This window comes from Python bivittatus, unplaced genomic scaffold, assembly GCF_059951505.1.
Source record: "Python bivittatus isolate LINGU-HERP-01145 unplaced genomic scaffold, Pbiv_v1 ctg000400_np1212, whole genome shotgun sequence".
In the NCBI taxonomy this organism is placed as follows: Eukaryota; Metazoa; Chordata; class Lepidosauria; order Squamata; family Pythonidae; genus Python; species Python bivittatus.
Genome location: NW_028277073.1, coordinates 2,880,900 through 2,898,145, shown reverse-complemented (window position 1 = coordinate 2,898,145; position 17,246 = coordinate 2,880,900). Strand labels below are relative to the sequence as shown.

General features: G+C 39.7%; 1 protein-coding gene across 4 annotated transcripts in view; it reads left to right on the top strand.

Annotated features, from left to right (window-relative positions):
* The window catches only part of CTNNA3 (catenin alpha 3), a 703,663-nt gene that overhangs the window by 551,110 nt on the left and 135,307 nt on the right, over positions 1–17,246 (top strand). For all 4 annotated transcript variants that reach the window (XM_088144299.1, XM_088144300.1, XM_088144298.1 and 1 more), the window contains one exon: positions 9,286–9,437. In XM_088144299.1, coding sequence (XP_088000425.1) covers positions 9,286–9,437 — 152 coding nt within the window. The remainder of the gene's footprint in view (positions 1–9,285; positions 9,438–17,246) is intronic.

The window sequence follows — 17,246 nt, the reverse complement described above, 5'->3', positions numbered from 1 at the left end:
AAAAGGGAAATTACTGCTTATCATGCACTTCTGGGCCCTGTCCTGTTTAGGCAGATGACTAAGGAAATCAGCCCCTTCCCTCCTCTGAGAGGTAGATCAATCTCACAAGGCATAAATTGAATCAACTTTCATTAAAAAAAAAAAAGGAAAAAGAGAAAAGATTCCTTTTTAACTTTAAGTATTTACAGTATATACAAAACATTAAGTGGTAGAGGAGATAAAAACATAGAACTAAAATTACAGACAGGATGTTAAAAGAACCTCTAATTAAAAAAAAAGATATTTAAAAAGATAAAGTTCTGACACTTGACAAGATGATGCTGGTCTGCTCCTAGGTTTAGGGACAACTCTGTTGTAAAAGAATCCAAAATTGCATAAAAATCACACAATGACTGAGCTTGTATAGAATCAATGAAAGATTAACTAGCAGAAACAGAACATAAATTAAATAATGCACTTATCTAACTTTTCCCTAATAAATAATCCAGGAACAGATATTACTTCTATTTCTCATCCAGAAAGGTAGAATTTGGGGAGATTTAGTGCTGCATATGTGCTAAAAGCCTTGTGATTCTGCTGGAGATAGAGAAGATGTGCATTATCTGTATGAGAAGCAGCTGTCAATCTTGCAAATGTTGCATAGCATCATAACATGTATTGAATGTTTTCAGAAGGAGGAGAGAAAGGGGCATACTCATAATTTTTGGTCTGACCTAACATTTAGTTCTACCCTACATTGGAATAAGTAAGACCTCCTTTCAAGTATTGGAGTAAATCATAAATCAATAGTTATTTATTTAGGTTCCATTTAAAATCTATTATTCTTATGTATCTTTGGTATGAAATCTGTAAATATAGAACATGTTCTGTATACTTTTAGAAAATCTTGTAAATTTCAGAGGAACAAGAAACTGAGAGAGAAAGAAAATTATTAGGTAAGAAAGTATAGTTTTCTTTTGTTCCAAATAGCTATTTATTTTTTAATGGAAAAAACAGAAAAAACTCACATTATTTAGTAGGGTTATACTTATTTTAATATTGAAGAAAAGGGTGTGATCTTTGAGGCCCAGCAGTGGTGATCAGTGATCAGCTCTCTTATTTATATTTAGGATGGTAGAACTTTTATTTAAGAGAGTTAAAGTTGTTGTTTATACCCATGGGGCCAGATTAATGAATTCGGGGGTCAGTGCCATAGCTTTGGAGATCTCACCACACATATAGCCCTTGATTAACACTGCAGATGAATTTCTGCAAAATGGTTAACATTGCAGATGAATTCCTGGAAAAGAAGATGGCTTACAGGAAATATCCCTTTGCAGTGGCTTTAAGATGCAGGAATAGAACCATACCACTTGCCGTTTAGTAAAACCCTACTTAGGAAAATGATCTGGCAGCCTGATCTACCTGCCCAAGTTCTGTTAGTCTATGGGTAGACCAGTACTGTACACTCTAAAACTCAGTTTGCTAAGGTGAACACAAGACACTCTTTCAAGAGTGGTGTAGATACCTACAGAGGTATTGCCTTCATGCTATGAGATCACTTGCCCATAATTCTCTTCTACCCGCCACTTTGTTTAGGAGGCTATCAGATTTCTGCATATGTTGTGACCCATTTAAACTAGCCTCATCTACATAAATGGAAGAAATTCTTTTCTCAGGGTTGTGTGTGTGTGTGTGTTTGTATGCCTTAGTTGACTCCTGGTGACTGCCTGGACTAATCCCTGTAGTTTTAACTGCAAGATTTTTGGAAATGGTTTTCCCTTGCCTTCTTCCTATGGCTGAGCATGACTGGCCCAAGGTCACCAGCTGGTTTCATACCTATGGTAGAATTAGAACTCGCAGTCTCCCAGTTTCTAGATTGCTGCCTTAACCACTACACCAAACTGACTATTGCTCACTTTAAGTTCTAAATATATTAAAGAATGAAGTATTATGACAACACAGAATAATCAGATGACAGTTAACACACATTTTAAGCAGGTAGATGTCATAATTTTGTAGTAACCGGCTACTAGTTGCTAGTAATATTTAAGACACTACGATTTGCACAGTAATCATGGTGTTTACTTCTACACTCTCCCTTTACTCCTCAAATTAACATTTGACCCTCTGTCTTGAGATTTCCAGCGTTTACTGGAATCTCCACTCTTGATGGATGTGTTCCCATTGTGGGGCACAGGTTCTCACAGCTTCTACATGGATAACTGTTCAGATTTAGGTTCCCAATGAAAGCAGAGGCCAACAGCCATTAAAAACATATTTTAAAATTCTGGGTTTTGATTAGTAATGAGTGAAATAAATAAACCAATACACACACAAATCTATCATAACCTAATAATAGATTTGCCATGCAAGAGTACAATGGAAGAGAAGAAAGGATGCAATTTCTGCTTTTGTGCAAGGGTTGTTTATGTAATGCTTGCACCTACCGTTATTTTAAGCCTAGTGATGTGTCTATTGTGATGTGTCATGTTCCTCCATTTCACTACTACCTGGTCTCCTTTTATGTGAAAATGTCAGAAATTTAATCTGCAACTTTCTTCATGCAAATCATGTTCCTATCACAGAGCCCAGGCTCCTCCACTTAGTATTTTTAGATGAGAATATTTTTATCACTTTTCTCACTGCTTTATTTCTTAAGTTTCAGTGACATCCTCCAACTGTTTGTTCCTCCTATAGTTTTTTTAAAAAACCAATTACTCAATTTTTCTAAAAAAAAAACAAAAAACAGTATAGCAAAAATAGTTAAAATTAAATGCTTTCAGGACACAAACAACATCCATCTAAAAAGGTAAACACCACATCAAGTTAGAAGGTGGCTACACTGAAAAATATTTTTCTCTGTCTCCTCTCTTTCCTGAAATCTCATGTCATGCACACATTTATCTGTTTAAATGATTTATAGAGCAACCCATATCCCTGCTGTGACTCTGGGCAGTGTACAAAAATTAAAACCATCATAACAATATATAAGCCATGATGCCACGGTTAAAACAATAACCCCCCAAACCAAAAGCCCCATTACCAACAGAGCTCACCTAACTTCCTGGCCCAGATGCCTGGAGGAACAATGCCTTACAAAAGGCTAACAGGAATATGTTATTGCTACAGAATATTTGATTTTCTGAAATGCTGGGGTGGAGCAAATGTAGCAAAATAACAGTCTTTGACTTTATTGGGAATAGGCTATGCTCTGTTAAATAGCATTTGGGGCTGCCACTGGACCCTACAAGAATACCAGGAGAAAGGGAAGCTTCAAGACAAGGGGGAAGGTCACCGTTTGACTTCACTGCAATTATATTGTTTGCTCTGCTCACATCTTCTGATCCATTGTTATCTTGAAAGCATCGACAGACAATTTGAAAAGGATACCAAATAAAATACATTCTTCAAAATTGTTTTGGCTGAACGAAACTGCAGCAGGCAGCCTTTTTTTACATCCTGATTAATTTGCAATGAGTAAGAGATAATCTTTAATCAAATGGAGAGAACAATTTTAGTAATTGCACACATGGCTAAATTAAAGCTGCATCCTTGTTTTAAATTGTATTAGTTACAGGGCATATCTGCATTCACTGTTTAAGCTGCTCCTGTCACGGGCTCATGCCAGCTTGACTAAGCTGATTTAAGAAAATCTTGTCAGAACTCTTAACATTTTGGCAACAGTTTCAGGACCTCTGTGCATGCGTAACTGATTGAGGTAGAACACGGCCTTGTTTTCATCATTTGCATGTGTGTGTATATATTCACCGTTTGGGGCACTGTTCAATTTCACTTTCCTTTTTTATCCATTCCTTTCCTTCTAATACCTTGTGTGTGAACTAGGCTTAATCAGGGCTTGCCAGAGCTCATTTTAAGTACAACTTTCAGGTACAGAAGAAGACAAAGAAGAACACAAATGACTTTCCTTTTATGAGTAATCACAGTCAGTATCCATTAAGTCTAAGGATCTCAGCTTATTTCTGAATCTAGGAGATTCACAATGAAGCAGTACCTGAAAGAAAAGCATCAGGGTGAGAAAGGAAAAATTAGAATGTACCAAGAACAGCAACATCTATCAGTCATACACTGACATCTTTTTCCTGCTTCTCTCTAGAAAATCCTTAGGGAGCAGAAAGAAAATCCTTTTGGTTCCTAGTTGTGCACAAAAAAAGGCACCACTTTTGGCAAGCGAAGAGGAAAAGGAGGGACAATGCATGCAATTGAAGGGGGGAAGGAGGGCGTGGTTCATGCGAGTGAAGAAAGGCCAGGGGGGTAAGGGAGACTTACCCCAGCAACTTGCGCCCTTCTCTGCCAGCTTTCCCATTGGCTTTGCTTGTGGGAAGCTGGAAGGGAAGGTTGCAAAGCACAAGCTGGTTGTCAAGTCCACGATGTCCAACTCTCAGTTCTGAAGCATTCTCACGCAACCAGGCTTGGTTCAGACAAATACTTCTTTATTAAGGGGTACATGTAGCTTGTAAACAGAACATTGCTAAAACTAACGCCTTGGGTAAACCTCCCTCTATTTATCCCCCCTCCCCGTATTGCCTGGCATCCTTATTCCTCTTCCCCTGTTGTTGACCTCTCTCCTTCCTCCCCGAGCTTCTTCCTGGTTCTTTGGGCCCAAGCTGCCTGGCCGGCAATCAAGCCAGTCTAAATTGCCCATATATGGTTAAGCTGCTTCCCAACTCCCCTTACAACCATTAACAGCCACCCCCCCCCCTCCTTAGTTACAAGTGGCAGAAACAAATCAATCCTACTCCCAACGAATGCAATACAATGGAAAACAACAACAGTTGGGTGATCCAGGTTCTGACACTGGTTGCACAGTACCTGAATTTTTTCACATGACTGTGGGGATGCTGCAGTGGCCAGAACTTTGAGGACTGGTCATAAGTCCCTTTGTTCAGCACCATCATAACTTCAAATGGTCACTGAACAAATGGATGTTATGCAAGGACTAGCTGTATATAGGACTGCAGCCTTAGCAACGTTAATGACAGATCATCATTAACCACATAGTAGTTTTGGCTTGAGATGTACTGTATTCAAAAGACCCGTAATAAATTGCTGTTAATTTAGAGAAAAGAACTAATTTTGGAATGAGAGTTTCCTGTACTGACACTTGATGAAAGTAGGAATAGTTGTGCTTTTCTCCTTGAATTTAATTTCAGAATTGCCTTTGAAGAGAACAAGTGATAACTGATTTGTGTTATCATCAAATCAGTTTATCCATCTTAATTTTTTATCTCTCCTCCCCCCCCCCCCCGCCATTCTATACAGTCCCCCCAGGATATGAGCCATTATCCATCCTGGAAAAAAAATAACAAAGAGTGACACTAATTTGTTATAAGAGTATGCAAAAATTCGCTAAAGAGAGCTCACACAGAATAATTGTTTACAAGTTCCACCTTGCTTTTGAATATGTACCTATTTAAACTCATTACATCTTGTCAAACCAATCAAAATGTCAGGAAAAAAAACTATATATCCATTTAAAATCAAATGAGCCTCTTCAATAAGACATCATCATCATCATCATCATCATCATCATCATCATCAAACACATAGCACATATAGTAGGTTCTCTCAAAAAATCATGGGAAGAGAACTTCTGATCTAAATATAGTGAACTGTTTGTCATAAAATTCCCTTCATATTTACTTTGGAAAGCTGTCAACTGTTGACCATAACAACAATTCATTCCCTCTTTAAAATTACATTACAACATTTAAACTTTTGCTAGATTCTTTTTTTGGGGCAGAGGGTATTGGTGTATATTACCGCCTTGTGTGGCAATGCCCATTACATTCTTAATTTTGGTTTGAAATTTGAAGAAATTGGAAAGCTCAACAATCCTTGGCAATTAATCCCACCATTAGTTTACCATGATTTCTTCCAAGATTTAAAACACTGTAAATATGACCAAACATCCCACATTCCAGAGTTAAGTCTTGACTATGAAACAAAATACCCACACCCCATTTTGTCTCCTGCTTGCTTCAACGTCACTCCGGCATCTCTCAATTGGCTTGTTGTGGCTTTTTACAAAATTCAGAGTGCGGTGATGTTGTGTTAGCTAATAAAATAGCCAGCACCATTTCATCACAGGTGCCACTGAAGACAAGTGAGGATGATGGAGAGTTAGTTAAGGACAAAGCCATCATCCTAAAAGAAAAAGACTGTTATTAGCCTGGTAGGTAAGCTTAATGCTGTTTTTAAATTCCTTGCTAAAGAGAAGTTACAGTTCACGAGATTTAATGTAATGTTGTTGTCCCTATGCGTTGTGCTTTCTTGGGTTGTGTTTACTTGGGCTCTTTGTTGAGAGATGCTTTCTTTGGTACAAGGTGGACAAAGGGCGTGCTATGCATGTGTGTAAAGAAGAAGCCCAAAGCTAACAACGAATGAGGATTGGGGGGCTGCTTTATGTTTTTCCCGGGCTGTATTATTGTGATGCGTCTACGACTGTTGCTTCTTTTTTGTGTGCTGTTTGGTGGCTATTTGTCAAAGCAGATCAGGTTGCAAGAGGGCCCTTAATAGTTGCTCTCATTGTTGCTAGGGGAATTTAAAACTGTTTATGGTTTTCTTTAATCACTTTGGCTAATTTTTGGGCAAGTTAAGTAATAGTACTCTCCATGTGCTTTCGTAGTTCTTAGAACTAAACAAGCAACAACAAAAATAGAGTAACAGGACTTGTTTCCATTATTCTGTGTGGTGGAACACTCAAACTGTTTTGAATTTTATTGCATGGAAACATGGAATTCTCAAAAACGTGGCAAGTGAAGGTATATTGCTTCAAGCTCAGAACAAAACTTGTTACCCATTTTGTGTACATCTCTAATCGTTCTTTGCCTCAGCAGTATTTGAAAGTGTGGGAAATAGCATTGTCTGAAAAATTAGCAAAACAATTTTAAAGATCAATTAACAATTATTTCATTGTTATTGTTATTATTGTTATTTATTTTTATCTTTACCCTCTCTTTAAAAATTGTTTTTTGTTAGACAAGAAATTGTCTAAAATACAGAATTTCAAAATATTTGAATATGATCTAAAGGTGTTTTGTTATTGTTCAATTAGATGTTTTTTTCTTCTTCTGGATGATTCTATTATTAGTAATGGTAGAGGTAGTTGTAAGTAGTAGTAGTAGTACCGGTATTTTTATTGCTGCTTGAGCTCTTGAAGGAAAGGTAAAATAGCAATCAATTGATCAAACAAATGAATAGAAATAAAAATTTAATAGTCTGACTGTCCTTTTCTAATGGTTCATTAGTATCAAATAAAAAGAAACAGAAATGCTGCATAGACTCTGGCTGAGCTTCCTTTCATTTCTGAAAGGTCTGAAAACTTCAGATCTCACAGCTGACACATTTATTGTTATTGTTTTGTCACAATGAATTCCTTCAATGAAATAACTGACACTGGAGAATAAGGCAAACAATATTGTTATGACAAAGATATCTACAAAGCTATTGAAAAAAAACCCCTAACAATTCATATTAAAACATCTTCTAAAATCAGCAACAAAACAACACTGGAATTCAGAATTCTGTTTTTTTCAGTTGGAGAGACACTGAAGGAGAAACCTCTTCATTTCTACCTTCTGTTTCTAAACCTTTATTTGTTCATCTGGTTTCAGTACAGTCTCTACTAATGCCCGTATGTTCATTCCATGGTCTGTAAAGTTACCACTTTCTCTCCTTCATCTTACTGACACTACTGTCTTCTTCCTCTGTTCCCCACTCCCATCAAAATAACTGGGAAGGGATATAGTCTCCTAGAAGAGGTATGGATGGCATGTTTTTAAATTTAGCGAAAACCACAGGTTGCCCAGATACAATAACCAGATTAATATACAGTCATCAGGATCAGGAGCAAAAATAGCAGATGTATTGCTGATCCTCCCTCTATTCAACTGAGCTGACAAAGTATTTTATTAACCCAAGGACTTGCCTCAAGCTATTCGTTCTTTTATATTCTTTAGCTAAATATCAGTAAGATATAAATCTCACTCACACACACACACACACACACAGAGGCCCCTGGTGAGTTGCTAAGCTCACATATGCAGGAGATCCAAAATACATCTTCTGAATCATTTTTGAAGCATTCAGAAGCCTAGTATGTATGTTATTTGTGTTGCATATATGTTTTTCATTCATTCATTCATTCATTCATTCATTCATTCATTCATTCATTCATTTTTTGAATTTAGATACCCCATCTCATGAAGAAGTGACTCTGAGTGGTTCACAATAAAACAACAAATAAATATTAACTAAAATACAATAAAAACAGTATAAAAATACAGTAAAAATACAGTAAAACCAAACACATACACAATTAATAATATCTTCCAAGATGCTGGTGATTGATAAGATGTTAACATATGGGAGCATCTTCAAGGTGCTAGCCACCCCCAGAGTTGGTTGCCCCTTTTTTTGCCCCATGCCGGCTAGGAAAGCCAGGTCTTGACTGCTTTCTGGAAGGACAAGAGAGTTGCGGCCTGCCTCACTTCTGGGGGAAGGGTATTCCTCCTTTCTCTATTTTGCATTTTTTCCCTTAAGTTTCCAATAATTTGTTTTTCATTTAAGACTGATGATGACGTGAACAGGGAGCTCAAGAACACCAATTTCAGGCTGATTTCCACTGACTACCATGAACTGGATGATCACATGAATCAATCAATTTATGTCAAAAGCCCTAATTTGTGAACAAATTGAATATTAATACATTACATGGTATAATAAATGTAGTGCTGATATTTATCCCCCAATTGCTCTTAAGTGTGGGTAGCATTCTCAGAGTCCTTTATAATTTTTAAAGAATGTTTATAAGCTTGTTTTTTTACTATCATGTATAGAGCGTGTTGGTACATCCTGGTTTTTCTTGCTACCTGTTTCTCTGTCTGTGCAGCCTTCCTGATTACCAAACTTTCTGAGCTGAAAAGAGCTCACAAGAGGGTATCTCTCAGACTGACTTCCCTTGGGATTGAATTGAACCAGGGGAAGCCAGTGACCCTGCTGAGTGCTAGAAAGAGTTTTGCACAATGACAAACATTTTACACAATTTAGGGCACCTTATAACTAAACAAAGTGCAAGAACCTTATACCTCATTGATGATCATTTCATGAACTTCTTTCCAATTAAATTTCTTTCTCATTAAATTTAAGAATGGTTTTAAAAAGGCAGAATAAACTTGACCATGCTAGTAATAACCCAATCTCAACCCAATGTAATTGCTCAAAATCAAGAGAGAATAGTTTAAAAGTCATTCAATAGCTATCTTTTTAAAATTTATTTGACAGTGATTCCAGAATTTATTACTCAAGTCAACACTGCACTGGAAAACTTAAGCAGGAATACGATTCATCTGTTTGATGATAATCAATTTGTTGACATCTCTAAGAAGATTTATGACACAGTTCATGACATTAGATGTTCAGTTATGATGATACGGGTAAGTGTTCTGATTCTTTCATTCATTTCCAATTAACAGATGTGTCATTAATATTGCTATGCAACATTTATACAGGCAGGAACTAAACAAAAATAGCATGGAAAAGCAGTTGCGGGTTGTTGTTTTTTCCCCCAATATAATGAAAAGTATTAGAATGCTGCTGAGTAAAACTGTATTATTGCATTATGGACCTATTGTATCTACTACCGAGAAGAAAAATTCACTATAGATTTGTTCCATATGGTCCAGGGCTTCTCTTGTTTCTCCAAAGATATATTGTAAATAAACAATGATGGAAAATAACACTTCAGACTATAAAAGTGTCTTATTTCTAAATACTCCCCACATATAACCAGCATGTGGGTATGGCAGAAGCTATCCCGCCATGTAGTAATGTATAAGTCAATTACTGGGATTCAAATATTTTTTGACACCCTTTCGTCCACAGGCCAAGCACTGGGGCAGAAGCATCCTTGGCTTAACACCCAGCAGCCTGGTGCTTGAATGTGAACCCTGGTGAATGCTGTTCTCTGATATAAATAGAAAGGTCTTTCACAGAAGACAAGCCGGTGGGGCTACGTTGCCAAAGAGCCTGAGGTAGATAGGATCTGAGTCCTTCCCATGTAGCCATTCATTTGAAATCAAGCTTCTGTTCCAGTCTTCCATTCCATTTCACAGAAGACAAAAAGACAGTGTGAAACAAAGAAGCACCTAAACCTGAAAATGCAAAGCACTTTAGTGTAACAGTGGCTTTTCATGCTACTTCACTTCTCATTGCTTTTCATGGCTGCTCTCTTTTGTCACCCTTAATCTCTCCTCATGGGTGTTCCATTTTCTGTTCGTACTTCTACCTTTGGGATGCTATTTTCAGATGCTCTGTTTTTCTTTTTTCTTTTCCTTTTTCCTGCACAAGCACAGGCTTTGCTAGATGCTACTGCAACCACTGCTACTACAGAATGCTGTTGCCTTGCTCTTCCCAAATGAATGATAGTCACCTTCTACAGGCCTAGGCTAGCAAGGAGGAATGCCAGCTAGCCTTAGTGTCTGAGGCAGAGTCTGAGATTCTGGTCCTGTGCATCTGAGGAGAATCCTCAAAGCCAGCACATTCAATGCCATAGAAGAGGGTCCTTTGATTTCTATATGCAAATTAGTTAGAGATGATAGGCAAGTTTAGTATGTTATTCATGCTTAGAAAAGCTTTATAGAAAAATAGATTTTTGCCCAGACATCAAAAAACCAAATTATTTGCTAACTGACACATTTCTTTCAAGTACTGCACCCACATGAACAGAGGCAATGCAGGGTGAACACTTTCCTTTGTTATCAGATGAGCAAATTCACCTACACATATTTCTAAGGAATGTTGATTCTCATCTCTGGAAAGGAAAACAAGTTTTCTTTCTAAGAAAAACTTTTTCATTATACTAATATACTATACAATGGTAAATGTTTTTTGCACAATTTTTCTAAGATAGAAGTTGCAAAATACAGGGGTGATGTTGTGGGGACTGAGTGACATTGGTGCTTTCAGAACCAGGCTTACATGTTAAATGTAAATTAAATTTAAATTAAATTTACACATGAAGTGAACACTTCAAATGAACTGTTCATAGTTTTCTAAATGCTATTATCATTGACTTGTATTAGATACATTGGCCATTTTTAAATCTGCATATTTGAACTATCTAATAAAAGAATCTATATCTAGGTATCTAGTCTATCCATATAAATGTGATGGAGCCAAAATTGCAACAGAGAGTGTATGGAAATGTGAATGCTTCAGTAAACACAAGGGAAACTTTTCTCTCTCTGTGTCTCTGCCCCTTCAAATATCCCCACCTCCAAGCAAAAAGGATGCAAAGAGTTGAAAAGAACTCTTGTTGGCATTTTCCAAAAAATCAGCAGGTACAACCTGCCCTTCCTTCACCAAAGAGGCCAGCCTCCAACCTGTTACAAAGAACACGAGAAAGAGATCCAAGACCTGTTCTCCTAATTTGCCTATGTGTAGTTTGGTCATCTGAAAGTAAGGTACTTGCCAACATTCTTATAATCAGAGCAAGTTGTTCTTGGGATTAACCACTTTCAGTGTAATCTGCTAAAGAAACCTGACAAAGAATTTATCCTTTTCCCCCACCCCATTACATTTCCAGAAAATATTGTCTGGCTATTTGCATTTTAAAATGAAATAATCTAGGCAGTTGCAACAAAAATCCTACCACTCCTCCTATCACATGAAACACAAGTAATTGGTATCACCTTTTACTCCCACTGTTCCATGGGGCAGCTGTTGGAAAAATCCACAGAAAGTCTGCTGGTTCCCTTCTAGAGTGAGGAGAAAAGCAGGTAGACCTAATGTAAATTTGCCATTGTTCTCTTCACTTGAGCTATCATAACAGTTGCAAGAATCTAAAAGAGTCAGATCAGCCCAGATCAGTTCCAGCTTCATTTTAAAATGCAAATAGCAGGGCAATGTACATTTTTCTGGTTGTATGCAAACACAATCTGAGCAGTTGCTGAGAAGGGCACCTGTCAAGTCACCTTATCCCTTTAAGTATCTGTGAATAAAATGCTACCCAGCAGGGAGGCAGAGTGAGATCAGGGTTCCTAGGCTGTCCACAAACTGTTCATTGATAAAAAGGGAAAGATTTTTTCTTTTTTTGCAATGTAGTTAGTTGAGTCAGAAATAAATCAGGGCAGTTGCTGAAGGCCTGAGCATTTGCTTATGGACAGAAGTCTCTTCCAGTGAGCTACACTATGTGCTGGAGGATGCCTGTCAGTGTGGAGCTCCATGGGGAATTATGGTATCATTGTCTCTTGATGAGAGAAAAAGCAGCGTGCATGGCCGGCAATATTTCCAACTGATTAAAATAATTTGTGTTTCTTGAAAATGCTCCATACTAGTATGGAAGCAAGATAGTTTGTACATGTGTGTCAGTCCAAATTATAGCTCACTGTAGGCCATTAGATGTTATTTATTTTATTATTTATTTTTGTTTTCAACGCACTTCTCAAGGTGGTTATATATATTCCACTGCTCTATGCCCCAAGGAACAATTCCTAATATTCACAGACCTTCCAGTAATAAATAACCAAAACTAATCTCTCATACTTTCCCTTCTTGGAAAGAGACCAGCCCTTCCCCAAAATGCTATATTGCTCCCTCCCTCCTTCCTCCATTTTACTCAGGGGGGCTAAGTGACACCAGCAGGAAGGAAGATGGATTAGGTATCACACTCCAAGGTCTTAGTGTTAAACATGATTTATGTTTATTTATGTTAGAATAGTTAATACTGGATCTTGAGAAAAACCAACAAGACATTTCTGTTCCCTAAATTCCAGCACAGTCCACTGCTCGCCTAAAGCATTGTGAGGTTTGTTTTAATATCACAAGGCCCCCTAACTATGAGCCCTGACCCCTTCCCCCCAAAACTAGGGTGGATATTTTGCCCAAAAAAAGAGTTGAAAGAAAGAACAGCCTGTATTTAGAATGAAGGATGCATTTAATTGGATACCAGACAATCAATCCTAGATTATTTTAAGCTCTCTATTAGGCATTTCAGCATATCTGTGCATTATTTAGGCATATGAACCTTCCACAGCAGCCAAGGTAAGGAAATTATCATGCATTGCAGCCAGCTGCTGGCTGCGATACATTGATTCTCTGCCAGATGCATCAGGCTTCTGATTATACAAGGAATTCAGTGCTAATGTGAGCAAAGATTCTTGATCAAAATGTAACTGGGAGATGCAGATGAACAATATCAATTCACATGGCTTCCTTCCAACATGAAAGGGGAAGGAGACTCTCTCAATGGAGGTTTTAACTCGGTAACTACAGTGAGGGGTGTGTGTGGCTTATATAGAACTCTGTCTGTCAACTGATGTTATTAGCTCAGTCTGCTAATAGCAATGTTCAAAGCTTAAGCAATTACTCAAAAATGTAAATATTTAGGAGCCAAACAGAGTTTAGTATAAATGCATACTATATTCCTGTGGTAACAGCAGAATGTCAAATTATTGATGACCATCTTGCTTCAGACTCCATTATTATTCTGAAAGTTGATCTGTTGAAAATGGCAATTAGTCCTCGGCTTGATTATTGGTTCAAAATAATTAAGCTTTGGATCCTTTCTTTAAAAGTGCCAGAATGCTCTGATACTTTTATAGTTTCCTTATTCATTGCTTACCATATTTTCTATTCCCTATTTTCTTATACTTTACCCTTTTCAAAGTAAGTTTAGATCCTTTCAGATGTTTGCCAGTGATGACTTGTAAGTAATTAAAGATTACTGGCAATGGTATGAGAGACATCTGAAAGAGCCGATAAACTGTGATCTGTACTGGTTCAGGTCATAAATGAGGAATTATCAAATTCATCAAAGATTTCTTTTGAATTCAAATGATTTTATCTCTTGCTTTGGTACCCAGATACATGAGACAAAGGGATCATATTGCCAATGTTCAGAATACTAGGAAAAGCTGAGTTGCCTTCAAAAAGCTGCAGCTGATCTGAGGACAGAATTGGATTTCAGGTTCATTTATGTATTTATTTACATTATTTCCATGCCACCCAATCATGTCATCTCTGGAAGTGAATAGTGAAACACAGTATCTAAAAATAACCACTCCAACCCACATTAAAATCACTAAATGTAACATTTATTCCTTACATTTAACAAATATAAATGTCAGGAATAAAGATAACAGTTGCCCATAGAAAAGCTTCAGTTTTTAATGCCTTCTGAAACACCAGAAATGAAAGGGTGAGACACACCTCTGGCAGCAGTCTTCTACAGCGTGGGGGCTACCACCAAGAAGGTTTACGTTTTGCTCTTTTACCTGATTTCAGGCACCTTTCTTCCTCATCTTGGGAACAGTTATGGTCTGTGCACAGCCACTACCTAGAGAAATGAAAAAATAGCTTATGGTCATCTGGCTCACAGTTGGACCTAGCATTGTGTTAACAGGAATGGTGGCAATAGGAGTCATCACTGGATGTTTACCTTCACCTGTATACAGAAGACATGAGTTAGTTGCCATATTTCTCATCTCACTGTTCCTAAGCAACCTATGCTACACTTGGATCCTCCTGCTTTTCAGGGAAGGCCTATAGATAAAAGCTGTCATGTGTCCTGGCGTGCACCTGGCTATAGGCTACCCAGATACTGAATGCTGCAAAAATAGGATCTTTACTGCATATATGAATGAGGCTATTCTAAGCAGTTGACTTAAATTCTGTGGGTTGTCTTTACTGCCTTTCCCACAGCTTAACAGACACCTTGCTCTGAGTTTCTTGACCTCAAAGAGAATGCCATGTGCTACCTTATCAAAACCTTTGATGAAATCAAGGTAGATTATATCCATAGCATTTCTCTGGTGCACTAGAGTACTTATCTTGTCAAAGAAGGAGGCAAGATTTGATTCACAAGATCTATTTTGAAAAAGCCATATTGGGTCTTAGCACATATGGCATGTCTTCAAGATGCTTATGAGTAACTTCCTTTATTACCAGCTGTAACATCTCTCCAGGGAACAGGGTTAGGCACACTAGTCAATAATTACTGAAATCCTTATTAATTATTCTTTTTTTCTGATTTTATTAGCACTGCTATATTTTGGTTGTACTTTATCATACCTTCTGGTTGTTATACTTACCAATGTGTGTGTGTGTGTGTGTGTTTGTGTATGTATCTAAATAATTAACTGAAATCCTTTTCTTTTTCTTTTTTTAAATTAATTTTTAATTGAAGAATTTTATGCAATAGTAAAAATGATACAAATTTAAGAAAAAGAAAAAAAAGTAAAGTGGTGAATAGATAAAGAAAAGAAAAAGAAAGAGAGAAAAAGAAAAAAGTATAAAGAAGCGGCTTCGTTTATTAATTGCATGAACACCCCCGGGGCCCCTTTTAATCCGAACGGCATCAGACGGAATTGGAAACTTCCAAGCGGGCAGTTGAAACCGTTTTCCACTCATCCCTTGCGCGGATCCTGACCCTGAAGTACGCCTCACACAAGTCCAGTTTTGTGAATACCCTCCCCTTGGATAGGTGGGATAACAAGTCCTTCATCAAGGGAAGAGGGCAATTGTATTCTGTACTTATAGCGTTCAGGCCCCGATAGTCCACGCACATCCAGAGCGAGCCATCTTTCTTTTCCCGGAACAACACCGGAGCCGCCAATGGAGACTTTGAGGGCTGGATAAAACCCCGTGCGAGGTTCTTGTCTATAAACTCCCAAAGGGTGCCCATCTCCTTCCCTGACAGGGAATACATTTTCGGCTTGGGTAGCTTGGCTCCCGGCTCTAACTCGATGGTGCAGTCACTGGGTCTGTGGGGCGGGAGTTGATCCGACTCCTTCTCACTGAATGCTGCCGTCAAGTCCTGGTACTGCTGAGGGATGCTTCCGACGCTCTCTGGCTCTGCTGCCTTTCCCGTCACGGACTCGCCCACCGTAGTCGTCTTGTAGGCCGCCGCTGGTTTAGGGCCCCTCGGTTTCGATGCTGCTGCTGCCTCACGGGGTCCCGTGCTCACCCCTGCCGCTGCTGTGGCTCCCATCCTGGTTCGCTTGCCTCCCTGCACTGGACGCTCTGGCTCCACCAACTTCTCCTCTGTGGCTACGCCTCCCCTCGTCGTCGGCTGTCGGCACTTCCGGCACTCTTGCTCCCACTCCTCCGCATTTCCGAACCTCAGCACCTCCGACACCCAGTCGACGAGCGGGTTCCGCTGCCTCAGCCATGCCAAGCCGAGCACTATCATGTAATTGGCAGCTGGGACCACCACAAACCTTAGCTCCTCTTGGTGATCCCCGATCGTCATTCGGACTGGCTAGATGTAGTACTGATCCACCCCCCCCCCCGCAAGTGAGCCGTCAAGCTGACTGAAGGCGATGGGCTCCTTGAGTCTCCTCACCTGGAGACCTAGCCCTGATACTAGCGCCGGGTGTATCAGGCAGTGGGTACACCCAGAGTCCAGTAGTGCCTGCAATCGTGTGTCAGCCCCCGATCTCACCCCAAGGATATGTACCCTCACCCACATGGGAGGGCAATCCTCATCCGCTATTGGATCTGCGCATTTCAGCTCCTCTGCCCACACTGGGACACCATTCAGTGCGAGCGCTGCTTGTTTCCCGCCGTCCCCATCTTTTCCCCGGATGATGCCATCTCGGGAGTGGACCACCTGGTCCTGCCACATTCTGCTGCCACTGCCCCGACTCCTTTCCGTGGCCGGTCAGGGGCTCGCCACCCCGGGGTCTTCATGGCCCTAGTGTCCGCCCAGGGTGGGACCCCGTCTCACTCCGTCGGGCATTGTGCCGCCTGATGGCCTCACCCCCCGCACCAGAAACAGAGCCTGGATCTCTTCGGAGCCTCCCGTCTCCCTGCAGGTTACCATCAGCTGCTCCACCTCTCCTCTGTAGCCCCCTCGTGTGACTCGTCCTTAGTCGGCTCTCAGTTCCTCGCTCTCCGCTTGATCTGCTGCCATGCCGCTTCTGCTGTCTCGGCCAGCCAGATCCACTCTTTTAGTGTGGTCGGGTCATCCCGACCAAGCGCTCTCTCGAGGACCTCCAAATTGAGGCCATTTTTGAAGTAGTCCACCCTCAGGGACTCCGGCCAATCCGTCAGTTTCTCCGCTAGGTGCCGAAACTCCAAGGCGTACTCGGCCACCGACTTCTCCCTCTGCTGCAGGCATAGGATGTCATCTCTGGCCCGCCTGGCACTCAGCGTGTCTTCAAATCTGTCCTGGAGTGCCTGCATGAATTCCGGAAACCTCTTTAGTTCTGTTGCATTGGCATCATACAAGCGGACCACCCAAC